Here is a 27406-nt window from a genome sequence, read left to right as displayed (position 1 = left end):
CTCAGCCCTCGTCCACTGTTCTATTTTAACCAATCAGAAACGTTTTTCAAACGTTTCCCCTCCCCGCTAAGTGCGCAGGCTCCTGGAAAGTTGTCTTCACTTCCGGGCCGCGGTCTAGGGCGGCTACGTGTGTTGCCATAGCGACCATTTTGCGTTAACTGGTTGGTAGCTTCCCTCCTGGGGGTTGAGCGACTGCGGGCCAGCTCTTCCCCTACTCCCTCTCGGCTCCTTGTGGCCCAAAGGCCTAAGCAGGGTCCGGCGGTCTGGCCTAGGGATATTCCCCGTTGCCCCTTTGGGGCGGGATGGCTGCGGAGGAAGAGGACGAGGTGGAGTGGATGGTGGAGAGCATCGCGGGATTCCTGCGAGGCCCAGACTGGTCCATCCCCATCTTGGACTTTGTGGAACAGAAATGTGAAGGTAAAAACCAGAGTCTGAACCGACAATCCTCTTCTCCTCTCTCACACCAGCGGCGGGCAGGGGGTTGGTAACCACAAATCATCTCTCGTCTCCCCCATCCCCTGTGTCCACCCCTGTCGTCAGGTCTTGTTCCCCTCACCCCCTTCTCCACCCCCGTCGTCAGGTTTAGAGCTGGTTATGTAGCAGCAATTCCTTTCACCCTGCCGATGTGTTCTTTCGCAGACCTGAAAATAGGGACCGAGGCTCCCCTTCCCTGGGGCCCAAGCGCACGTCCGAAGAACATTAGACTTGAATCGTAAATTCGGTCTCTCACCCTGTCCCGAACGTTTCTGCCCTGGGCAGGTGGACTGTTTGGCTGGGCTTCTTCAACAGCTTTCCCAGACTTGAGAGGAGAAGGGTCGGTTTACCTGAGTTCCTTATGATCCCTAGCATTTCGCCCGGTGTAGTCAGCTTAGGAAATGAGAAATGATTCACTCCAAACCAACAGTTAACTGCAAAGGAGGGCATGTGATAACTTCAGGAAGCCCAGAACCAGTGTTTTTTGATGGCCTGTATTCCCCTTGGTGAGCTCTACTGTTGGCTATACCAAAACTTTGCGAGGTGGGGCTGGGAACCATTCTTGGAACAAATGAGGCGTATAGATATGGCATTATATTCCCTGTGAAGGACAGACACCTCCGGGTTCTGAGCAGTTCTTCACCTTGGAGTTCTGCATTCAGTTCGTGAAGACTTTGCAGCCCATTCGCAGAAAAGGAACTAGAAAACACGTCATGTAAATGAGTGCCCAAGCGTTTTTGTGGTTGTTTAGTCGGGCAAGACTTTGAGGGTAGTAATATTCATCAGTTGTTTGAACATCTGTTTTGTGTTGTAAGGTTCAATGAAATAGAGCTAGGGTCAGTTGGTACAAGCTACAGGGAAACAAATTTCAGTGAAGGAAGTGCTTCATGACAGAATGTATCCAAGATGAGTTAGCCTGTGTCAGAAGGTAATGAGCTTCCCGGCTCCGGCAGTGTTTGAATGGATCTGATAGCGACTTAATAGGGTTAGAGGGATTCAGCTATTCAGCTATCAAATGGTCGGTTATCCTGGATGACCTTTTAAGACTTCTTTAAATTCCAAGATATCATGAATCTGGTAAAGATGAAATTCAGTTTGACCACTGAATCTTTTTATTACATTTTCATTGCTATAATCGAAATTCAAATCATAGCTATTAAAGGGTTGCTTTTACAGGTAATTTTAAAACAGTGTTCAAAAACGAAATAACTTCTATTTGTACTCTTTTTTTTTTTTTTTTTTTTTTTTGGGAGACGGAGTGTCGCTCTGTTGCCCAGGCTGGAGTGCAGTGGCGCGATCTTGGCTCATTGCATTGTTTTATACATATGATTATTCAGTAAACACTTGTTTTGATTTTATTTAACTTCATTATTTATCTGTGGTAACAAAAATGGACTGGTCACTTTCCATAACAATTACATCAGCAAAATTCCAGTACAATAAAATAATCTGGAACGTATTGTAAAAGGATTTAACCATTAACAATAATATTCCATTAAAAGTGATGAAGAAATTATTGCCTCATATTGATTGAAATGTGTTTTTGTCTTAAATATGAGGTATAATTCATTTTAAATATTTTCTCGAGTAGGCAAAAAAGCTGGTTTACAATTAATAGTATATATACATGTGGTGTATATATATATATTTTTTTTCTTTTCTTTTTTTTTTTTTTTTTTTGAGGTGGAGTCTCACTCTGTCGCCCAGGCTGGAGTGCAGTGGTGCAATCTCGGCTCACTGCAACCTCCGTCTCCCGGGTTCGAGCAGTTCTCTTGCCTCAGCCTCCCAGTTATCTGGGTCTACAGGTGCGCGCAACCACGCCTGGCTGATTTTTGTATTTTTAGTAGAGACAGGGTTTCATCACGTTGGCCAGGGTGGCCTTGAACTCCTGATCTTAGGTGATCCATCCACCTTGGCCTCTGAAAGTGCTGGGATTACAGGTATGAGCCATAGTGCCTGGCCAATAGTATATATTTTTAGATATATTTGTTTATATATTTTTCAAAGATAAACCCTAAGAATTCAAAGCTGAAGAGCCAGGTTATAAGAATGATAGTTCTATTTCTAAGGAATGGATTTTTAAATTTGCATTAATAAAATGATTTGTTTTTTACACTGTGTAATATCTTCTTTTAAATTTAGTTTTTGATGATGAAGAAGAAAGCAAATTGACCTATACAGAGATTCATCAGGAATACAAAGAACTAGTGAGTATTTTTTTTTCACTGATTTTTAAGGTAATTAGGCTAATATTACTTATAGCTTTTCTAAATGAAGAAAAATATTTTTACATTAAAAATCCTTAATTTTACAAAAATCCAGTCTACCTTAACAATAGTGCCAGGTATATCTGTCTCCACAGGTGCTCTGAGTATCTCATTTGGACGACTTCTTATCTCCTCTACTCTATGTAATGGTTTTACAACTCTTTATGGGTTCTTTCATGTATTCTTTATATCTTATTCTAATTTTGTTGATGCATCCAGGGACATATGATTCACTTAGTCATGGTTGTCCTGTGATTTTTTTGTTTTTTATTTTTGAGACAGGGTCTTGCTGTGTCACCCAGGCTGGAGTGCAGTGGCACTATCACAGCTCATTGTAGCCTCCACCTCCCCAGGCTCAAGTGATCCTCCCATCTCAGCCTCCGGAGTAGCTGGGACTACAGGTGTGCACCACCATACCCTGCTAATTTTTTTGTATTTTGTAGAGATGGGGTTTCTCCATGTTTCCCAGGCTGGTGTCGAACTCCAGAGCTCAAGTGATCCACCTGTCTGGGCCTCCCAAAGTGTTGGGATTACAGGCATGACCCACTGTGCCTGGCCTGTCTTGTGATTTTAAAAAATGCCTCTGGCAGTGGGGCAGGTGGATTGCTTGAGCCAAGGAGTTCGAGACAAGCCTGGGCAACATGGTGAAACTCCATCTTTATAAAAATTACAAAAATTAATCAGTCATGATGGCATGCGCCTGTAGTCCTAGCTGTTCGGGAAGCTGAAGTGGGAGGATGATCTCTTGAGCCCAGGTCACGGCTGCAGTGAGTCATTACTGTGCCATTATACTCCAGTCTGGACAACAGAATAAGACCCTGTCTCAAAAAAAGAAAAGAAAAGGCCAGGCGTGGTGGCTCATGCCTCTAATCCCAGCACTTTGGGAGGCCAGGGTGGCAAATCACCTGGGGTCAGGAATTCAAGACCAGCCTAGCCAACATGATGAAACCCCATCTCTACTAAAAAAATAAATAAATAAAAATTAGTCGGGTATTGTGGCGGGCGCCTGTAGTCACAGCTACTCAGGAGGCTGAGGCAGGAGAACTGCTTGAGCCTGGGAGGCAGAGGTTGCAGTGAGCCGAGATCACACTACTGCACTCCAGCCTGGGTGACAGAGTGAGCCTCCATCTCAATAAAGAAAGAAAAGAAAAGGAAAAAAAAAAGGCCTCTGGGTAGCAGAAGAGTTGTGCCACACTGAACTTTGTAATCCTGACTTCAACTATTTCTGTTGGAAGAAATACAATTTCATGTGATTTTCAACAAAAATATTAACTTTTAATTTGTGTTTTGGTGAAAGACAATGCCACTGCCTTGTAATATTATGTAGATTAATATTTGCAAAAAATTTGATGGTACTTTTCTAAACTCAATACTTAATATGCAAACTGTCATGTAGAATTTTTCTATGTCATTATAAAAGTTAAACTTTGTTTTTTTAGGTTGAAAAGCTGTTAGAAGGTTACCTCAAAGAAATTGGAATTAATGAAGATCAATTTCAAGAAGCATGCACTTCTCCTCTTGCAAAGACCCATACCTCACAGGTTTTTGCTTTGTGTTATTATGCTAACAAACAGTTTTAACAAATGCCCAGGGTTTCACTCAAATTTGAATGTTTGATTGACAAGCGTAATATTTTAGACATTGTGAGAGGTAGAAAGATAACTCATCACATAAGAGTTCTTTTTGAGAGCAACCCTGAAAAATGATACTTTGAGGCATTAATGAACTGATGTAACTCAAAGTGACCTTTCTAAACTCAGAACTAGAATACGATCACAGGGTTTATACAAACTACTGCTTTATTTACATAGATCTCCAATCATTCTGCAGTTGCTCCTTTTATAATTTTAGCAGATCCACAGTCAGTTGCTCCTGTGGCTTCCTTCTCTTGGAACTACTTATATTATCTTACTGGTTGTGTAGTGCTAGGCTGAAGTAGTAATACATATGTTTATAAACTAATGTTTGTTTTTGTTGTTTTTTTTGATATGGGGTCTCACTCTGTTGCTCAGGCTGGAGTGTAGTGGTGCAATTGCAGCTCATTGTAGGCTCAACCCCCCTGGGCTCAGGTAATCCTCCCACCTCAGCTTCCCTGGTAGCTGGGACTACAGGTGCCACACCAGCACACCTGGCTAATTTTTGTATTTTTTTTGTAGAGACAGGGTCTTGCTTTGTTGCCCAGGCTGGTCTTGAACTCTGGGCTCAAGGGATTTGCCCATCTTGGCCTCCCAAAGTGCTAGGATTACAGGCGTGAGCCACCACGCCCAGCCTATAAACTAATGTTTATTGAGGGCTTGTGCTAGTTGATATTTTGGGCAGTTGACATGTTTTATCTCATTTAATCTTCCTGACACCTCTTAAGAAACTGGTACTGTATAACTTCCATTTAGAAATGAAGAAACCAGGCCGGGCATGGTGGCTCACGCCTGTAATCCCAGCACTTTGGGAGGCTGAGGCAGGTGGATCACTTAAGGCCAGGAGTTTGAGACTAGCCTGACCAACATGGAGAAACCCCGTCTCTACTAAAAATACAAAATTAGCCAGGCGTGGTGGCGCATGCCTGTAATCCCAGCTACTCGGGAGGCTGAGGCAGGAGAATCGCTTGAAACTGGGAGGCAGAGGTTGTGGTGAGCTGAGATTGCGCCATTGCACTCCAGCCTGGGCAACGAGAACAAAACTATCTTAAAAAAAAAAAGAAAAAGAAAAAGAAGAGAGGAAACCAAAGCACAGAGATATTAAGCAAATAGTCCAAAGTCCACAGCTAAATAAGTAGTAGAGCCGGTATCCCCAGTCCAGGCAAGCCAACTGAGTGTCCTTGCTTAGAGGGTGAGGATTGGGATGTTGCTACTACCCAAGTAGCCTTCTGCTCAAAAACTGAAAGCCAGGAAGTGGTTCATGCCTATAATTCCAGCACTTTGGGAGACCAAGACAGGAGGATTGCTTGAGGCCAGGGGTTTGAAACCAGCCTGGGCAACATAGTGAGACCCCATCTTTAAAAAATATATGAAAGTTAGCCTGTTGTAGGTCGTGGTGGTGTTCTCCCAGAGTACCCCTACTCAGGAGGCTGAAGTAGGAGCATCACTTGAGCCTAGGAGGTTGAAGCTGCAGTAAGACAAGATCATGCCACTGTACTCCAGCCTAGGCAACAGATTAAGACCTACCCCCAAAAAACAAAACACTGGCTTTGGCATCTCATTTTCTACCAAATAAACAGTAATTTCTTGCAATATATGGTAAGAATTGTTTAAGATGAGACTCCACATTATATTTTTAGCCATGATCCCTTGCTATAGTTCTCCAATATATTATTTTCTACTGCCATTCCAGGTAACTTTCTCTTTTTTTTTTTTTTTTTTTCTTTTGAGACGGAGTTTCGCTCTTGTTGCTCAGGCTGGAGTACAATGTCGCAATCTCAGCTCACTGCAACCTCTGCCTCCCAGGTTCAAGTGATTCTCCTGCCTCAGCCTCCCAAGTAGCTGGGATTACAGGCTCCTACCACCATGCCCGGCTAATTTTTTGTATTTTTAGTAGAGGCAGGGTTTCACTATGTTGGCCAAGCTGGTCTCAAACTCCTGACCTCAGGCGATCCACCTGCCTCGACCTCCCAAAGTGCTGGGATTACAAGCGTGAGCCACCGTGCCCAGCAGCCACTTGCTCTTATAAGCATCTGTGCACCTACCTTTGCTCATGCTGTCCCTTAACCTGGAATATATGGCCCCTTCCCCAGACCACTCCATCATTCCTTTCATAATGTGAAGAAATCCTCATTATCAGGGACTGGTTGAAATGCTACTTGTTATAGCAGCTTTGCTGCTTATTCTAGTCAGACCAGAATTCATTCTACTTAACTAGGCCAATTTTAAATTGATATTTTTGTTACTCTGCCTTGAATTATAGTTTCCTACAAGTCTACTTGCCCTACTAAATTGTAAGTCCTTTGAGCTGTTTTTAGTATCTCTGCACTCTCTGCTGGTAGAACAGAGATGAAAACTTAGTTCTTAGTTCATAGTTCTCAATAAATGTTTATTAATTTAAATTATCTTGTTATGATGGCCTAGATGAGGTTGCTTTGACTACTTTTTAATCCAGCACTTCCTCTTTTGCACAACTTTTCATTTGATGATCACCTTTAATTCTAGGAATAGAAAATATTTTTTGTTTGTTTGTTTTTGTTTTTGAGACAGGGTCTTTCTCTGCCACCCTGGCTGGACTGCAGTGGTGCAGTCATAGTTCTATGCAACCTCTAACTCCTGGGTTCAAGTGAATCGCCTGCCTCAGCCTCCTGAGTAGCTAGGACTATAGCTGTGTACCATTATGCCTGGCTAATTTTTCAGTTTTTTTGTAGAGAGGGGGTCATTCTGTGTTGTCCAGGCTGGTCTTGAGCTCCTGGCATCAAGCAATCCTCCTGCCTCAGCCTCCCAAAGCTCTGGGGTTACAGGTATGAGCCACTATATTTTGGCTGGGTGTGATAGCTCCTACCTGTAATCCCAGTACTTCGGGAGGCTGAGGCAGGAGGATTGCTTTAGGCCAGGGGCTCAATACCAGCCTAGGCCACAGTGCAAGACCCCATCTCTACAAAAAATAAAAATATAAGAATTAGCTCGGCATGGTGACACACTGCTGTAGCCCTAGCTACTTGGGAGACTGAAGTGGGAGGATTGCTTGAGCCTAAGAATTTGAGGCTGCAGTGAGGTATGACTGTACCACTGTACTCCAGCCTGGGCTGCAGAGTGAGACCCTGTCTCTAAAAAAATAATAATAATAAAATAATTAAAATGTTTTTGGTATGCCCGCATTAATGTGAAAAAATCTGGCAGTTTCCAAGAAGACATAACAATCTTTAATGTGTATGCACCTAATAACAAAGCAACAAAATGTGTGAGGCAGAAACGGAACTGCAAGGAGAAATAGATGAATACATGATTATAGTTGGAGACTTCAACACCCTCTATCAGTATTGTACAGATCCAATCATTAGGAAATCAGTAAAGACATAGTTGAACTAAACAGCGCCTTCAGGCCAGGCATGGTGGCTCATGCCTGTAATCCCAGAACTTTGGGAGGCCGAGGTGGGTGGATCACTTGAGGTCAGGAGTTCAAGACCAGTCTGGCCAACATGGTGAAACCCCATCTCTAATAAAAACACAAAAATTAGCCGGGGGTGGTGGTGGGCACCTGTAATCCCAGCTACTTGAGACTGAGGCAGGAGAATCGCTTGAACCTGGGAGGTGGAGGTTGTGGTAAGCTGAGATTGCGCCACTGCACTCCAACCTGGGTGACAGAGCAAGACTCCATCTCAAAATAAATAAATAAATAAATAAATAAGCAAACAAAAGCACCTTCAGTCAACTGAATTTAATTGACATACACCAGTTCATCCAACAATCAAAAATACACATTCTTCTCAAGATCACAGAGAATGTTCATCAAGACAGACTACATCATGAGCCATAAAACATACCTTAACAAATTTAAAAGAAGAGAAATCATACAGTGTCTGCTCTCAGACCACAACATAATTAAACTGGAAATAAATAACTGTTGGAAAAAACCAAAATACTTGGAGATTAAACAACACACTCTAAAACTAAACACATGTGAGCCAGGCATGGTGGCTCTGCCTATAATTCCAGCACTTAGGAAGACCAAAGTGGGCAGATTGCTTGAGCCCAGGAGTTTGAGACAATACTGGGCAACATGGTGAAACTCCATCCCTATAAAATACAAAAAAATTAGAAAAGGATTAGAAAGGCATTGAAAGGTACACACCTTCCACCATGTTGACCAGGCTGGTCTCAAACTGCTGACCTCGGGTCTGCCCACCTCAGCCTCCTAAAGTGCTGGGATTACAAGCATGAGCTACTGTGCCTGGCCACAATTTTTGTTTTAAAGAATTATGAGGAATTATATAATTATACTATATATAAAATATATAATCAGAATAATCATAAAGTATTATATTTTATAGAATTATAAACAAATGCCCCTCTTTATTCCTGATCATCTTTCTTGTTCTGAGGTCTACTTTATCTGAAATTAAATTAAGCTACTTCAGCTTTCTTTTTTTTTAAACAACTTTATTGAGATATAATTTGCATATCATATTAATCTTTTTTAAAACTTTTTTTTTTTTTTTTGAGAAGGAGTCTTGCTCTGTCACCCAGGCTGAAGTGCAGAGGTGCGATCTTGGCTCACTGCAACCTCTGTCTCCTGGTTCAAATGATTCTCCGGTCTCAGCCTCCTGAGTAGCTGGGACTACAGGTGTGCACCACCACACTCTGCTAATTTTTTTATTTTTTTTTTAGTGGAGACGGGTTTCACTATGTTGGCCAGGCTAACCTTAAACTCCTGACCTCAAGTGTTCTGCCTGCCTCGGCCTCCTAAAGTGTTGGGATTACAGGTGTGAGCCACTGTGCCCAGCCGAGAACCCTGTTTTAAAGGCTATTAAAATACATTTTAAAATTGTCCTTTTGAGACATCTAATCATAAATAACAATGTAGCATTCTTGAATTAATCTACTGTTTTGCAGTAGAAATGGTCTGAATGTGTGGGAAATAGTTTTAAAACTTGAATCTTCATTTCACTTGAGACTTCTTTCCACAGGCCATTTTGCAACCTGTATTGGCAGCAGAAGATTTTACTATCTTTAAAGCAATGATGGTCCAGAAAAACATTGAAATGCAGCTGCAAGCCATTCGAATAATTCAAGAGAGAAATGGTAAAATGTTGAAGTTAGAAATCTAAGTGCTAAATGCTTTTTAAAATAGTTTTGACTAATTCTAATATAGTCTTAAATGTAGCTGTCTCGTGTACATTTATTTCAAGTTTGAAAGACTTCAGCTGACTTGAGATTTCAGAGTATATGGCTGGGCACAGTGGCTCACACCTGTAATCCCAGCACTTTGGGAGGCTCAGGCGGGTGGATCACGAGGTCAGGAGATCGAGACCATCCTGGCTAACACGGTGAAACCCTGTCTCTACTAAAAATACAAAAAAATTAGCTGGGCGTGGTGGTGGGCACCTATAATCCCAGCTACTCGGGAGGCTGAGGCAGGAGAATGGCGTGAACCTGGGAGGCGGAGCTTGCAGTGAGCAGAGATCACGTCACTGCACTCAGCCTGGGCGACAGAGTGAAACTCCGTCTCAAAAAAAAAAAAAAAAAAAAAAAAAAAGTATAAACTTCCTGATTTCTATTTGACATCTCAAAAAAAGGAGACCAGAATTCAGTGATACTTTGGATTTCACAGAGTTCAATTTTCTGCCCAGCAATTATGTTTATGAAACTGAGTATTTTTGAATGGTTGTAGTTGTAGTTACTGTTGAGAGGTGTCCATCCTTTTTCTGACTTATGATTGTTAGGACCTTGGTAGGAAGCAGTGGTTCTTTTTTTTTTTTTTGAGACGGAGTCTCGCTCTGTCGCCCAGGCTGGAGTGCAGTGGCCGGATCTCAGCTCACTGCAAGCTCCGCCTCCCGGGTTTACACCATTCTCCTGCCTCAGCCTCCCGAGTAGCTGGGACTACAGGCGCCCGCCACCTCGCCCGGCTAGTTTTTTGTATTTTTAGTAGAGACGGGGTTTCACTGTGTTAGCCAGGATGGTCTCGATCTCCTGACCTCGTGATCCGCCCGTCTCGGCCTCCCAAAGTGCTGGGATTACAGGCATGAGCCACCGCACCCGGCTTTTTTTTTTTTTTTTTTTTTTTTTTTTTTTTTTGAGACGGGGTCTCGCTCTGTCGCTCAGGCTGGAGTGCAGTGGCGCGATCTCGGCTCACTGCACGTTCTGCCTCCCGGGTTTACACCATTCTGCCTCAGCCTCCCAAGTAGCTGAGACTACAGGTGCCCGCCACCACTCTTGGCTAATTTTTTGTATTTTTAGTAGAGATGGGGTTTCACCGTGTTAGCCAGGATGGGTCTCGATCTCTTGACCTCGTGATCTGCCCACCTAGGCCTCCCAAAGTGGCCGGAAGCAGTGATTCTTAAGCGTTAGCAAGCATTGGAAATGTTTGGAGGACTGCTGAAGCACATATAGCTGCCTCCCAGTTTCTGATTTAATAGGTCTGGGGTACCGATAGTTTGTATTTTTTTTTTTTTTTTTTTTTTTGAGATGGAGTCTCGCTCTGTCGCCCAGGCTGGAGTGCAGTGGCCAGATCTCAGCTCACTGCAAGCTCCGCCTCCCGGGTTTACGCCATTCTCCTGCCTCAGCCTCCCGAGTAGCTGGGACTACAGGCGCCCACCACCTCGCCCGGCTGGTTTTTTGTATTTTTTAGTAGAGACGGGGTTTCACCGGGTTAGCCAGGATGGTCTCGATCTCCTGACCTCATGATTCGCCCGTCTCGGCCTCCCAAAGTGCTGGGATTACAGGCTTGAGCCACTGCGCCCGGCCGATAGTTTGTATTTTTAACAATGATATGGTTTGGCTGTTTCCCCACCCATATCTCATCTTGAATTCCCACGTGTTGTGGGAGGGACCCAGTGGGAGGTAATTGAATTTTGGGGGCAGGTCTTTCCATGCTGTTCTTGTGATAGTAAATAAACCTCATGAGATCTGATGGTTTTGGGAAACGGGAGTTTTCCTGCACAAGCTCTCTCTTTGCCTGCTGCCATCCATATAAGACGTGGTTGCTCCACTTTATCTTCCCCCGTGATTGTGAGGCTTCCCCAGCCATGTGGAAATGTAAGTCCCATTAAACTTCTTTCCTGTGTAAATTGCCCAGTCTCAGGTATGTCTTTATTGGCAGCATGAAAATGGACTAACACAAACAAGTTCCCAGGTGATGCTGAAGCTGCTGGTCCTGGGACCACACCAACACTCACTGTTCTAGGGCACTGGGCAGAGACAGATAAGCTTGTACCAGCATCATGTGGAAGAGAAAATGGAATTCAAAGCCCTATTAACCCTCGTTGGCTTTATCTTTCCCCTGACTCTGTGCTTAAGTTCACTTTCTCTCTAGCTCTTCCTGCTCTTGTTCCCTTATTGTGTACCTGAGCTACATTTAACATCCGGACTCAAAACAGCTGAGTTTCTAACCATGCTACTTGTTATGGTGCCATCTCCTTTCTAACCCAGATTATCATGTCTGTTTCACATTTCTTGCTGTGGTAACCTCACCTTAATTTCTATGGCTTCCTTAGCTCGATAGATTGCCATGATATTTTTTTAACATGGCCCCATAACCTCTTTAATGGTTTGGCAGCAGGACCTTTCCTTTGATTGTTTCTTGAAGATATGAGATCTATAGTTCAGTTGTATCATTGGCTCTTAAGGGCCTGGAACATGCAACAATAGGGCTTCCGTTGTTGCATGGCAAACATGAGAATTTTGCAGGGCCCTTCTTGGGAAGTTTCCTCCTCATTTGACTGATGTGAGTAGAGACTATTAGAGCCAGCCGCCATCATAATCATCTACTAGAATCCCAAGATGCTTTCCCTAGCAGCTAATAGCACTGTTGTCTGTGGGTAGGGGAAGAACACCACCCTAACCCTGAAGAATGCATGACACAGTGCTATTACTTTGATGTAAATAAGTTTGGAAAATAGTCTCTTTCTACTATGGTTTGCTCTATAAAATCCTTTCCTCTGAATTTTCCTGAAACTATGCTTTATTCTGACTTATGGGTTAGATAATTTTAATAAGAATGTTAGTAAACAAATTTTTTTAGGAGATCAGGAAAAGAAATGGTGAACTTGACAATAGCATTCTTTAGTTTTCAGTTTGGAATTTTATTGGAAACTCATCTAGATTTTAATAAAAAGGGAATAAATACATATCTTGTATCATGCGGATGCCTCAGGCTGTCAGTAACAGAACACTCCAGTGAAGAAAAGATCTCCCAGAACAAGAAGTCCAGAGGAAGGGAGAGAAGGAAGACAGGTTCGGGGTTGGTTAATTTAGTGGCTCCGTGATGTAATCAAGGACCCCGACACTTTGCATCTTTATACTCTGCCATTCTCAGGATCTTCTCTCATGATTGTACTCTGGCTGTATTGAATGCAGACTCAACAATGTCTTATGAAGAAATGGAATATTTCCTCCTCTACATCTCTTTTTGTTAGCAAGACAACAATTTCATGGAAACCCTCCAGTTTTTCCCTCAAGTCCTATTGATTAGGATGGGGGTCACTTGCCTTTCTTAAACCATCTGGCAAGGGGAATGGGACCATTATGATTGGCTTGAACCAATTAGGAGTCACTTTCCTGGGATGGGGGAGAGCCCTGCCCCTAAGTAGTTAGCTGCCTGATAATTCTGCAAAAGCTGACTCCTATTAGCAAGGAAGGAGGAGGGGAATTATGTAGAATAATGACTGTTGTCAGGCCACAGCATGGGGCATTTTACTTACATTTAAACATAAGCCAGTACTTAGTTTCTGCTACAGAATTTCTAATACATGTACTTAAGAGTTTTGCTGGCTGGGCACGGTGGCTCATGCCTATGGTCCCAGTGCTTTCAGAGGCTGAAACAAGAGGATCGCTTAAGCCAAAAGTTTGAGGCTGCAGTGAGCTATGATAGCACCACTGCATGCCAGCGTGGGCAACAGAGCAAGACCCTGTCTCAAAACTAAAAAAAAAAAAAAGAATGTTGCCTAACTAAGATCCAGGGTTGGATACCTTAGATTAATGTCGATTATACTCAAAACTGCAGACTAATTTGAAAATAGTTCTAATGATGAGAAAAATTCAAAGGCTCTCTGGATTCTTTTTATCTTTTTGGTATCTCATTAAATAATTTAGAGAAATTGCAAATGAGAGTATTATTTTGATGGTTTCTAACTACTTCATACTGTTGTGTTATTCTTAGTACTTTGAGTTTTCCTCAGAAATATTATTAGGAGAATAATAGTTTTATATCTTTTGACTGAGCAAAAATGCACTTAAGATTAATGGATTATTTAAGTCAGTTTTCTGGTTGTGATATTGTACTACTATAGTTTTGTTAGATGTTACCACTTGGGGAAACTGGGTAAACAGTAAGTACCTGGCAGCCTTCTGCTTTATTTCTTACAATTGCACTTACCTCAGAATAAAACATTTAATTTTTAAAAATGTGTTTAAACATCAGGAGGATTAGAGTAATAAAGCTACTTCAGAGTGGATCCAAAATCCTACAGTCATATGTGGATAAAGAAATGGAAGGTAAAAATTAAGAAGCATTCTGCTAATGTCGTGGAATGTAATAATTATAGATGCAAACAGAACAATTATTACCAGTCCACCTGCTTTGAAGGAAGATAAAAGTAATGAAGTAAATTAAACCAATATTTTAAGTTACCTTTTATTTTCTTGGGCTGAAGTTGCTACTTCCCTGGTTTATAATTATTAGACCAACATCTGAACAGAAGCTTCAAGGGCAGAGATTGTTTTATTCATCTTTGTATCCCCCCAAAGTGCTTAGCACCATGGTTTTATTACACATAGTAAGCAGGGCCCTTTTCAATAGCATCTGTTATAATATAAATGAAGACTTCTAATGCTATTTCAATTAACAAAATTATATTTTGTTTTGTGACTCTTCTCATTTAAGGGACACCTTTGAGAGCAGTTTCATTATTAAGCCTAACTCAATGATTTCCATAGTATATTCTTAGACACTATATGATTATGGAAGAGAAAAACATATAACTTTTTGTTGCCATACATTGTTACTTTTAACTGCCAATAAAATAATTACTAAGAGATATTTCTAGTTAAAAGTGTGGGGTTTTTGGTGGGGCTTATTCTGTAAAATAGGAAAAGGCTTAAAAGATGATAGTTAAAAATGGCTGGGAGTGGGCCAGGTGTGGTAGCGCACTCCTGTAATCCCAACACTTTGGGAGGCCGAGGCGGGCGGATCACGAGGTCAGGAGATCGAGACCATCCTGGCTAACATGGTGAAACCCCCTCTCTACTAAAAATACAAAAAATTAGGAGGGCATGGTGGTGGGCGCCTGTAATCCCAGCTACTTGGGAGGCTGTGGCAGGAGAATGGTGTGAACCTGGGAGGCAGAGCTTGCAGTGAGCGGAGATCATGTCACTGCACTCCAGCCTGGGCGACAGAGCAAGACTCCGTCTCAAAAAAAAAAAAAAAATGGCTGGGAGCAGTGGCTCATGCCTGTAATCCCAGCACTTTGGTAGGCCGAGGGGGCAGATGACTTGAGGTCAGGAGTTCGAGACCAGCCTGCCAACATGGTGAAACCCCATCTCTACTAAAAATTAGCCAGGCATGGTGGCGGGCAGCTGTAATCCCAGCTACTCCGGAGGCTGAGGCAGGAAAATCACTTGAACCCGGGAGGCAGAGGTTGCAGTGAGCCCAGATTGTGCCACTGCACTCCAGCCTGGGCGACAGAAAGAGACTCTGTTTTTTTATATTTATTCAAAATAAATGAATAAATATAAAATGGATGATAGTTAAAAAGATAATAGCTTAGGATGTTACAGTGATAGATCTAAAGGTAACTTGTACTTAAGGAACTAGAACAGTGAGAAATATATGTTTTCAATTGAGTTGATACTATTCCATGTGGTCTTTGGTTTTGAACAGGTGTATTACCTGACTGCTTAACCGATGGCTCTGATGTGGTCAGTGACCTTGAACAGGAAGAGATGAAAATCCTGAGGGAAGTTCTTAGGTACCATTCTTCAATTATTTTTAAAATGAATCATTATTATATGATCTGTACATAAGCTTTTTGCCCAATAAATATGAACTAATAAAATTGCTAAATTCTCTACTGAAGACTATCAAAATGATTTATCATTTTATGACTGTGAATATATTTCTTAATGACAGAAAAAGGCATTTTCAGGTAACTTATACCAGATCAGCCCAAATGAGAGGGTCTTTTTACACCCCCATCATAGGAATAGTAAAGTAGCCACCAGTGGGAAAAAGTTGCGGTAGACCTAGCCTGATCTCTGGAGAGAGGTGTAATGACTTGAGCTAAGCAGCTTACTCCATGGCTTCTGGATCTCACTATGGAGGTGGCATATTCTAGGTGTCACATAGTAGGAGGCTGGGCATCCAGACTCCACAGACTGAATAGCTGACTTGGTGATAGTAACCTTCAAGAGAGGGAGAACAGTGAGAGGGGTCTATCCCAGATGAGTATCTTGCTGGTCTCTTTGTTTCCCCAGTTACATGATTCTCAGCCAAATGCCTGACAAGGAGTATGCAGACCACTAAGGGGGTCCACACACAACTAAGAAATGTTAATGGACATTTCTTTTTCTTTTGGGCCTGTTGTGCCCTGACCTTTACGGGAATTTTGGAAGGAAGGAGCAGTAGTAGCTCCTAATTTTTAAATCTCCTGTGAGAATATGTTAGGTTTAGGGCAAAAGGATGCCTATAATCACAGTGTCACCTGCAGACTATGGCCTTGGCCTTTGGGGTCACTTCTTCTCCAACTCTACTACCACACATGACCATCTTCTAGCATCCTGCAGTTCCCCCCACTTAGGTACTTTGTCCCACCTCCGAAGCAGAAGAGAGGATCCACCGATGGGCCTGGTGGGAAACTATGGCAGGAGCTCCAGGACACAGTGCTTAATTTCAGGGGGTTTGAGTGATTATGGAGAGGGTGGCAGATATGCAGGTGAACTCAACCCTTTCTTGCCAGATCCCTCTTTGGATGGCAGGGGCAAATGGGAGCCTGAGACAACACAGAATGCTTTGAGTTTACAGGTTTGAGAGGTAAGGGTGTTTGGTTCAGAGGACTGGTAACGTTTTGGTTTGGACTGGTTGTGTTGGTTGATTGGTGGCCTGAAAACTGGTCAGCACTGTATTTTCAGATTTTATTTTCCAAGAGCTTTTGAGGGTATATACCACTGTGTAAGTAATAGAACTTAGTTATGAACATGTATAACAGTTGAACTTGGTTACTTTCCAAAATCAGACTGTCTCAGCAGTTTACAAAAGTTGATGGGCTCAGATGATAGCTCAGATGCCACTGGAACAATGACATTTTATCGAGAGGGGTGTACTGGCTCTTATCAAGAGGGGTGTAATTGATCACTCGAAAGAGGGAGATTGAAGTCCTTATTAATGAGATTTGCCATTCAAATTTGGGTTCAGGATTTCAAATCTGTTGATCTTTGTTCAGCTAGGGTTCATTCAGAGTTCTAGAAGGAATGGGTAGACCTGTATTTTATGTTACTAACTGTATTATGCTGTATGCCTATGTATGTCTTTCCCAGTTGACTATAAGCCACTTTAGAGCAAAGTTTGATTATCTTCCATCTTTGTGTCTAATGTGCCTTTTATTGTAAGCTTAGGTTAGCATGTTGCTTAGTTGAATATTTGTTCTTTGACCAAAAAAGGAAATTTATCTTTTTACTTTATTTTTGTGTATTTCAGAAAATCAAAAGAGGAATATGACCAGGAAGAAGAAAGGAAGAGGAAGAAACAGGTGCCTAAAGAACATATAACAGAAGTATTTTATTGCTATTATCTCTTATTAAATTTACACCTAGTTCTTACTATTAAAATTTATACTTATGTGGAACTACATAATTTTAAGTACAATGTAAATATTGACTAATAATATTAATATATCAATAATTCTATGTACTTTGTGCATTACTGCTAGCCACCATGAATATTATATAGTACTGTATATACTTAACTGTACATAGTACATACAAAGACAACACAGTACTAATTAATCTTACAGGACATGCATATAAGCAAGAGTAGTCATTTTTTTTGGCAAGTTTAAGCATTTGTATTTAACTTTTTATACTTTTTTCCCCTTTATTTTTGTCCTGGTAACTCACAGAACAACATTTTTTATTTTTTCTTCTTGAGACAGAGTCTCGTTCTGTCACCCAGGCTTTAGTGCAGTGGTATGATCTTGGCTTATTGCAACCTCCACCTCCTGGGTTCAAGTGACTTTCCTGCCTCAGCCTCCAGAGTAGCTGGGATTACAGGCGCATGCCATCACGCCTGGCTAATTTTTGTATATTTAGTAGAGACAGGGTTTTACCACGTTGGTCAGACTGGTCTTGAACTCCTGACCTTGTGATCTGCCTGCTTTGGCCTCCCAAAATGCTGGGATTACAGGCATGAGCCACCATGCTCGGCCAGAACAACCTTTTATACATTTTTTCTTTTTTTTTGGAGACATAGTCTCACTCTGTCACCTGGGCTGGAGTGCAGTGGCACAGTCTCGGCTCACTGCAACCTCTGCCTCCCGGGTTCAAGTGATTCTTCTGCCTCAGCCTCCCAAGTAGGTGGGATTACAGGCATGCACCACCACGCCCAGCTGATTTTTTTGTATTTTCAGTAGAGACGGGGTTTTACCATGTCATCCAACCTAGTCTTGAACTCCTGACCTCATGTGATCCACCTGCCTCAGCCTCCCAAAGTGTTGGGACTATAGGCGTGAGCCACTGTGCCTGGCCAACTTTTTATACTTCCTAATATAGAAAGTATATACCCTTTTTTTTTTTTTGAGACTGAGTCTTGTCATATTGCCCAGGCTAGAGTGTAGTGATGTGATCTCAGCTCACTGCAACCTCTGCCTCCTGGGCTCAAGCAATTCTTGTGCCTCAGCCTCCCAAGTAGCTGGGATTATAGGTGTCTGCCACCACTCCTGCCTAATTTTTGTACTGTTATTAGAGACAGGTTTTCACCATGTTGACCAGGCTGGCCTTGAACTCCTGACCACAGGTGATCTGCTGGCCTTGGCCTCCCAAAATGCTGGGATTATAGACATGAGCCACTGTGCCTGGCCGAAAGTATATACTTTCTTATAAGAGTGTATACTTTATAAAGAGGCCAGACATGATGGCTCACTCCTGTAATCCCAGCACTTTGAGAGGCCGAAGTGGGTGGATCACTTGAGGCCAGAAATTCGAGACCAGCAACATGGCAAAACCCCATGTCTACTAAAAATACAACAGTTAGCCGAGCATTGTAGTGCACACCTGTAATCCCAGCTACTCAGGTGGCTCAGGCATGAGAATCATTTAAATCCAGGAGCCAGAGGTTGCAGTGAGCCGAGATCGCACTACTGCACTCCAGTCTGGGTAATAGAGTGAGACTCTGTCTCAAAAGAAAAAAAAAGAAAACTGTATCTTTGGATTCTGAGGTTGCAGTGAGCTGAGATCGCACTACTGCACTCCAGTCTGGGTGACAGAGTGAGACTCTGTCTCAAAAGAAAAAGAAAAAGAAAACTATAATATCTTTGGATCCTTTAGGTAGTGAATTAGTTAAAATGAATCTAAATTGTGTGTGTTTTTTTTAAACTGTATTATGGAATCCTGAAGTTATCAGAGGCTAAAACAGAAGAGCCCACAGTGCATTCCAGTGAAGCTGCAATAATGAATAATTCCCAAGGGGATGTTGAACATTTTACACACCCACCCTCAGGTAAGATTGAGGTGTACTGAACTTTCTCTAATAATGTGAATACATAAACACCATATAGAATGTGCCACCTTCTCATACTTATTTAACTTCAAAAGCCCTGGGAGGGAGTATTGAATGTCTTTGGTATTTAACGTTCTTTGTGAATTTGGTTAAAGAGGTTGCAGATGAGATGCTGACCTGAAAGAGAGTGTGTAGTCCCCAAGTTTCCACGTGAAGTCTGAAACCCAGAGTAGAGAGCAAAACTCCTTGAGGGAGTACCTGGCCTTTGTGCACGGCTGCAGCTTACAAGAGAGGTTCACATAACATTTGGTATTCTCTTCCATGCTCACAGTTGTATGGTATTTGAGAGTGAGAAGCTGAACTTGAAAAGATAATATCAAATTTCTTTTCTAATGAATTAAGTACAGCTAGAAAATAAGAGGTAGCCATTTTGTTCAGATATTTGGTCAGAAATCATATCTTTGAAACCAAAATTGATAGGAATCCTTGTAAGAAATATTAGTGGATGACCTTTTCAACATGTGGCAAATCTATTTTCAATATGAACTGATTTTCTATATAAGAAAACAAGTAATTCTGAAACAGAAGTTATGGTCATGAATTCAGTTCATTTTATTATGGATTCCTGTGGTTTTAAATAAACGTCCTTTTCTCAGTTAAAAAAATATAACTCTGTGAGGTAGATATTATAATCCTTGTTTTTCTTTTATTTATTTATTTATTTATTTATTTTTTGAGACGGAGTTTTGCTGTTGTTGCCCAGGCTGGAGTGCAATGACGTGATCTCGGCTCACCGCAATCTCCACCTCCCGGGTTCAAGCGATTCTCCTGCCTCAGCCTCCTGAGTAGCTGGAATTACAGGCATGTGCCACCACGCCCAGCTAATTTTATATTTTTAGTAGAGACGGGGTCTCCATGTTGGTCAGGCTGGTCTCGAACTCCCAACCTCAGGGGATCCACTTGCCTCAGCCTCCCAAAGTGCTGGGATTACAGGCATGAGCCACTGTGCCTGGCTACTCTTATCTTCCTTAAAAAAATTATTTTTGTTGGGTGTTGCTGAGTTGCCCAGGCTGTTCTCAAACTCCTAGCCTGAAGTGATCCTCCTGCCTCAGCTTCCCAAAGCGCTGGGATTACAGGCATAAGCCACTGTACCCATCCCTTCTTTTTTTTAAAGAAATTCAAGGAAGCTGAGTGACTTGTCCAACCAAGATCACCGAACTCTTCAGTGGTGAAATTATGGCTTACCTTTGTCTTCTGACACCAAATATATTCTTCTAAACCTTAGTTGAGAAGAACTTCTATAATTGAGATTAGTGTGATGTTTACCCATTAATTTTTTAATGGAAGTTGGAGAACAACTTTCTTTTTTTAATATGCTTAATTTAAGCTGTTTTAGGTTCACAGTAAAATTGAGCAGAAGGTGCCGAGATTTCCCCCATATAGTCCCTGCCCCAGTACATGACTAGCATCTCCCATTTTTGACCCCCTCGAAAGTAGTACATTTATTATGTTGGTGAACTTTCCTTGACACAACATTACCAACCAAAGAGCATAGTTTACATTAGGGTTCACTCTTGGTATTATATATTCTGTGGGTTTTGACAAATGTATGATGACATGCATTCACCATTATAGTATCATGTAGTATATGGTTTCACTGCCCTAAAAATTCTCTGTGCTCTGCCTATTCATCCTTCCCACCTCCTAACCCGTGGCAACCACTGATCTTTTACTGTTTTCAGAGTTTTGCCTTTTCTAGAATGTCATGTAGTTGAAATCATACAGTAGTACGTAGCCTTTTCAGATTGGCTTCTTTCACTTAGTAATAATCCATTTAAGATTTCTCCATGTCTTGTCATGGCTTGGTAGCTCATTTCTTTTTAGTGCTGAATAATATTCCATTGTCTGGATGTGTCATGGCTTGTTTATTCATTTATCTGCTGAAGAATATCTTGGTTGCTTCCAAGTTTTGACAATTATGAATAAAGCTGCTATAAACATCCATGTGCAGGTTTTTGTGTGGATATAGCTTTCAGCTCCTTTGCATAAATACCAACGAGCATGATTGTTATATCTTACAGTAAGAGTATGTTTAGTTTTGTAAGAAACTGCCAAACTGTCTTCCAAAGCGGCTATACCATTTTGCATTTCCACAGCAGCGAATGAGAGTTCTTGTTGCATCCTTGCCAGCATTTGGTGTTGTCAGTGTTCTAGATTTGGACTATTCTAGTAGGTGTGTAGTGCTATCTCATTGATGTTTTATTTGCATTTCCCTGATGACATGATGTGGGGCATATTTTCATATGCTTGTTTGCCATCTGTGTATCTTCTTTGGTGATGTGTCTGTTGAGGTCTTTGGCCCATTATATTTGTTGGGTTGTTTGTTTTCTTATTGTTAATCGGGTTCATTTTCTTATTGTTGAATTTTAAGTGTTTGTATATCTTGAATAACAGTCCTTTATCAGATTTTGTCTTCTGAAAATATTTTCTTCCAGTCTGTGGCTTGTCTTCTCATCCTCTTGATACTGTCTTTTATATAGCAGAAATGTTAATGAAGTTCAGCTTATTAATTATGTCTTTCATAGGGTGTGCCTTTGGTGTTGTATCAAAAAAGTCATCATCATACCTAAGGTCACCTAAATTTTCTTGTATGCAATCTTCTAGGATTTTTACAGTTTTACATTTTACATTTAGGTCTGTAATCTATTTTGAATTATTTTTTGTGAAGGGTGTGAAGTTTGTGTCTAGATTCATATTTTTTCTTTCAGATGTCCAGTTTCCTTTCATCATCGTATTGCCTTTGCTCCTTTGTCAAAGATAATTGATTATATTTATGTGAGTTTATTTCTGGGCTCTCTATTATGTTCCATTGATCTATTTCTCCATTCTTTTGCAAATACCACATTGTCTTGATTACTATAGTTTGAAGTCTTCAAGTTGGGTAGTGTCAGTCCTCCAATTTTGTTCTTCAATATTGTGTTGGCTATTCTGGGTCTTTTGCCTCTCCATATAAATGTTAGAATCTGTTTGTCAATATCCATAAAATAACTTGCCGAAATTTTGATTGATATTGTGTTGAATCTGTAGATCATGTTGGGAAGAACTGACATCTTGACATTGAGTTTTCCTGTCCACAAACATGGAATAGGCCAGGCATGGTGGCTCATGCCTGTAATCCTAGCATTTTGGGAGGCCAAGGCGGGAAGACTGTTTGAGCTCAGGAGTTCAAAACCAGCTTGGGCAATTTGGCGAAACCCTGACTCTACAAAAAAAATACAAAAATTAGCCAGGCATGGTGGTGCATGCCTGTAGTCCCAGCTTCCAGGGAGGCTGAGGCAGGAGAATTGCTTGAGCCCAGGAGGTGGATATTGCAGTGAATCGAGATCGCATCATTGCACTCCAGCCTAGGTGACAGAGTGAGACCCTGTCTCAAAAAAAAAAAGAAAAAGAAAAAAAATAAAAAGGCCAGGAGCAGTGGCTCACACCTGTAATCCCAGCAGTTTGGGAGGCCGAGGCAATGGATCACTTGAGGTCAGGAGTTCAAGACCAGCCTGACCAACATGGTGAAACTCCATCTCTACAAAAAATTAAAAAAAATTAGCCGGGCATGGTGGCAGGTTTCTATAATCCCAGCTACTCGGGAGGCTGAGGCAGGAGAATCGCTTGAACCCAGGAGGAAGAGGTTGCAGTGAGCCAAGATCCTGCCATTGCACTCCAGCCTGTGCAACAAGAGCGAAACTCATCTCAAAATAAAATAAAATAAAATAAAAACCATGGAATATCTCTCTATTTGGTTCTTTGATTCATTAGAATTTTCTAGTTTTCCTCATATAGATCTTGTGCATATTTTGTTATATTTTATATCTAAGTATTTCATTTTTAGGGGTGCTGTGCTAATGTAAATGGTATTTTTAATTTTAAATTCCATTTATTCATTACTAGTATAAAGGAAAGTGATAAACTCGTTTATTAATTTGTATCCTGTAACCTTGCTATATAATTATTCATTTCAGTTTTTCTGTCAGTTCGTTTGCATTTTCTACATAGATGATCATGTATTCTGCAAATAAAGACATTTTTATTTATTCCTTCCCAGTGTACATTTTATTTCTTTTTCTTGTCCTACTGGATTAGGTAGGACTTCTAGTACGATGTTGAATCAGAACGGTGAGAGAGGACTTTTTGCTTTGTTTCTGATCTTAGTGAGAAACCTTCTAATTTGTCACCGTTAAGTATTGTGTTAGGTTTTAGAGTTTTTTGTAGATACTCTTTATGCAGTTGAGGAAGTTCCCCTCCATTCCTAGTTTACTGAAAGCACCATTAATTTTAAGGAGGTAGATTCTTATTTGACAAAACAATAAGAGTATATTGAACCAGAAGCAGATTTGTGAAGTTACTTTGCTTCTTTCTTTGCACCAAGTCAAACCATTTATTTCTTTTTTATATATATGCTACAGATTGTAAGTAGAAATATTCTCATTTTAATTATATCCATGAAAGCCCCTGCTTTAGGTTTGTCTATGCTCTAGTTTGCTGACCCAAATTAACTTTGTTTTATATACACCTAAGTACATATACTATTTAAATCTTGTGTCTAACCTAATTTGAATAAATTTGCTTTGTCTGCTTTCTTATCTAAGTGAAGCTATAGAAAACTTGATTTCAAACCACATATGATTCAGTTATACATATTAATGGCACAGCATAAATGGTAGATAATTTCAAAAGTAATGATTTCAGTTTTTAAAATTATTTTTTTAAATGGGCATATCTGATATTTCAGAGAATCACTTCATACAAAGTAATGGAAGCCCGGTATGAAGACCTGAGTTTGGAAGAATCATGAAGTTGTTTGAGCTCCTGTTTTGTCCTTTTGCCTGTCTTTCCCTCATTCCTGCTAGCAATTGATAGTATCTTTTCTCAGATTGATGCAGAGTTGCCAGAGATGAGATGATCTTTCTTTAGGTTTTCTGGCTGTCCGATCTTCCCTTTCTAGAAATTAGAGAAGCTAAGTATTTTGGCTTCAAGTACTTTCCTTTCTAGGTCTGAGAATATATGTCTGTTCATAATTAACCCAAGGCAAGAACTGTCCAGAGAAAGAACATGAGTGGAATATATATGCTTATATGTATGGGTTCCCCAGGAATTATTTGAACTGTCCCTTCTCCAGTTCTGTGAGTCCATTGAGGGCTAAGCCTACCTCTGCTAACATCGCTATCAGTAACAACAGCAGTGTTTTACCTCTATCTTTATTTGTTAGTTATATAGCTCCCTGTCTAGGTTGGCTTGGAGTGCTGGTTCCAGCTTGTCTCTTCCATGGAGATTTCCCCTATTGTCCAAGGGCCTGGAGAGCTTTTCTTCCTCCAACGTCTCTGACACTGTAGTCAGTCTGGTCACTGCTAGAGCAGTGGTCTGCTGTCAAGTTTCTTGAACAGACAAAATTCTGTTTTCTGTTTTAGTATGTATGCTGGCAAGGTGTTTTTTTTTTTTTTTTTTTAACTGGCAGAATCAACCAGGTGTGGCAAAAATTTTAATCATTTAGAGACATGTGTGCCATGTTTTCCCATCATGCTTTTAGATCTTAGCATCATTTTAATGTCTTTGCTTGTCTCACTGTGCTTTCTTTCATAGCCCATGTGTTTACACTGAAAATGTTTTATCTTTTTAAAAAAAATCACCTTATAATAATAAATGGCTCAGAGGAGCAATTAGAATGTTAACCTCTCTCTTGGTTGGCACGGTCACCAAATGGCTGGAAAGTATTTAGTGCTCATGTTTATATGTGCTTCCAAGTTCTGTTTGCTTTAGAAATCTTTACATTTTCATAATGCACTGGCAGGTTTATAGTTATCTTCAATACATAATTATAAACAAAAATTATTGACATTACTGGCACACACTCTTGCAATACAAAAAATTATAGTTTTACATTAATTGTTCTGAAAATGTAGGGTGACTTTTTACATGCAAGCAAAAGTTTGGAAACCAATTACATTGTAGTAAGGAATTAGTATACTGTTTATTTGGCTTATGTGGCAATCTTGTATTATATTATAGTGTAGTTCTAATCTTTAGACAAGGATTTTACCTTTTTGTAGCTATAGTACTGTACAAACAGCAGGAGCGTGGTACTTGTTGAGATGTAGGTGAGAAACTATAGTTCCAGGCTCCTTAAGGGTAGAGATGTGATGTTTACTGTTCTTACCCAGTGGCTGGCACAATATAGGCATTGAATATATGTTGACTGAATATGAGGAAAAACAAGTATTATTAACATTAGCTCATTTTGGTAAGCCTAGCCTAATACTTAATATTTCTCATAATATTCTAATTGGTCTTATTGTCTACTTATTGCCAGAAGTTAAAGTGCATTTTGCTAATCAGTCAATAGAACCTTTGGGAAGAAAAGTGGAAAGGTCTGAAACTTCCTCCCTGCCACAAAAAGGCCTGAAGATTCCTGGCTTAGAGCATGCGAGCATTGAAGGACCAATAGCAGTAAGTAAAAGACATCACTTTTAAGAACTATAAGCAAAATGACAAGGAAATCAAACTTCGAATTGAATCAGTCAGTGGGCATCTGTGCTACTTAATAAATGGACTTGAATTTAGATAGCTCCTTTTCTTACTTGACCCAGAGTTTATCAGTACTTGGAACAGAAGAACTTCGGCAACGAGAACACTATCTCAAGCAGAAGAGAGATAAGTTGATGTCCATGAGAAAGGATATGAGGACTAAGCAGATACAAAATACGGAGCAGAAAGGAAAACCCACTGGGGAGGTAGAGGTATGGCTAGCCTTAATATGTCGAGATTTACAAATTGGTAGTGGAACTCTCAAAATCAGAATATGTGCAAGAAAGCCTCTAGTAAATTTTGCTTGCAGACCCATTCCTATTAACCACCTCCTAGTGCAGTAGCTGCTAAGTCTTTTCTAGGAAGTGAAATTGTTGTGATAAGGATTTTTTGAGGCAGAAAATAAGAGCGGTGTCATTATACATTTTTTTCTTATGCTGTTTCTTTACTTGCTCTTCTTTGTGGTCTGTTTCACCTGAGCATTCTGAAATGTTTTATCATAGAGCAGCATTAGTACCCTAGCCCCCACTTCCAAGAGGGCTTCTCCAAGAAGAGACTTTATGAAGAATAGATTTAGGAAACCTAGTCTATGTCTGTCTCTCCCTCCACCCCACAAGAAAGTGCCCCTGATTTTCGTTCATTTGAGGCAGTATGTTGGGAATTTTAGACAAATGATCCTATTTCATACTGTAGCCAATTTTTTCTTTTTTTCAGGAAATGACAGAGAAAGCAGAAATGACAGCAGAGGAGAAGCAAACATTACTAAAGAGGAGACTGCTTGCAGAGAAACTCAAAGAAGAAGTTATTAATAAGTAATAATTAAGAACAATTTAACAAAATGGAAGTTCAAATTGTCTTAAAAATAAATTATTTAGTACTTCCACCGAGGTTTTTAGTTTCAAACACTTTTGTAAATCCAAATATCTTATTAAACACTTTAGGTAAAGGACAGTAGGGAAGGCAGCTACTCATACTGATTAGTTTAATACAAATTCCTGAATGTTTTCCCTTGGAAAGAGGGTATAGAAAGAAACCAGTTGATAGTATGTTCATTCATTCAAACTCGGTTACCTACTGTTTGTGCCAGACATTGTGCTAAGCGCTAAGGATACAGTAGTCCACGAGACTGACAGGGTCATTGCCTTCATGCGGCTAGTGGAGAAGGCCCAAAGACCAAACTGTTAGAAAGGCAAAGTGTAAAGTCCTATGAGCAGGGCTGGCTAAGCCTCTTTAAGCTGAATGGAAGGTTAATTACACAAAGAATAGGTAAGGAACAACTCAGGTTCTGCAGCAGGAAATAAAGCATATACTGAAAACTTGGAATATACATATGAGTGGAGAGGGTTAGCATATGAAATTGGAGACAGGTGGGGTACTGATAGTGCAGTCTTGTAGGGAATGTGAGGATTTAATTTTTTTTTTTTTTTTTTTTTTTTAGAGACAGGATCTTGCTTTGCTGCCCAGGCTGGAGGTAGCACAATCCCAGCTGTGGATTTTAAATTTTGTAATACCAGCAGTGTCAAGTCATTGAAAAATTTTAATGCAAGGGCTGGGCATGGTGGCTGACACTGTAATCCCAGCACTTTGGGAGGCCGAAGTGGACAGACTGCTTGAACCCAGGAGTTTGAGACCAGCCTGGGCAACATGGCAAAACTCCATCTCTACTAAAAATACAAAAAAATTAGCTAGGCATGGTGGCACACACCTGTAGTCCCAGTTACCTGGGAGGCTGAGGTGGTAGGATCACCAGA

General features: G+C 40.8%; 1 protein-coding gene across 2 annotated transcripts; it reads left to right on the top strand.

Annotated features, from left to right (window-relative positions):
- Window positions 1-100: 100 nt before the first annotated feature.
- CFAP36 (cilia and flagella associated protein 36) lies at window positions 101-26539 on the top strand. 2 transcript variants are annotated; one of them, XM_050754687.1, is made up of 10 exons: window positions 101-417; window positions 2617-2681; window positions 4181-4282; window positions 9346-9460; window positions 15255-15342; window positions 17067-17118; window positions 18980-19082; window positions 25441-25577; window positions 25718-25867; window positions 26370-26539. In XM_050754687.1, the coding sequence occupies exons 1-10, from the start codon at window positions 303-305 to the stop codon at window positions 26469-26471; spliced, it is 1029 nt and encodes a 342-aa protein (XP_050610644.1). In that variant the 5' UTR covers window positions 101-302; the 3' UTR covers window positions 26472-26539. The 2 variants fall into 2 exon arrangements, with proteins under 2 accessions (XP_050610644.1, XP_050610643.1); XM_050754686.1 differs by having other exon boundaries at window positions 17067-17142.
- Window positions 26540-27406: the final 867 nt, after the last annotated feature.

Source organism: Macaca thibetana, chromosome 13, assembly GCF_024542745.1.
Source record: "Macaca thibetana thibetana isolate TM-01 chromosome 13, ASM2454274v1, whole genome shotgun sequence".
Taxonomy (NCBI): Eukaryota; Metazoa; Chordata; class Mammalia; order Primates; family Cercopithecidae; genus Macaca; species Macaca thibetana.
The sequence above is the reverse complement of the archived record's forward strand: the minus strand, read 5'-3'. Positions and strand labels throughout refer to the sequence as shown.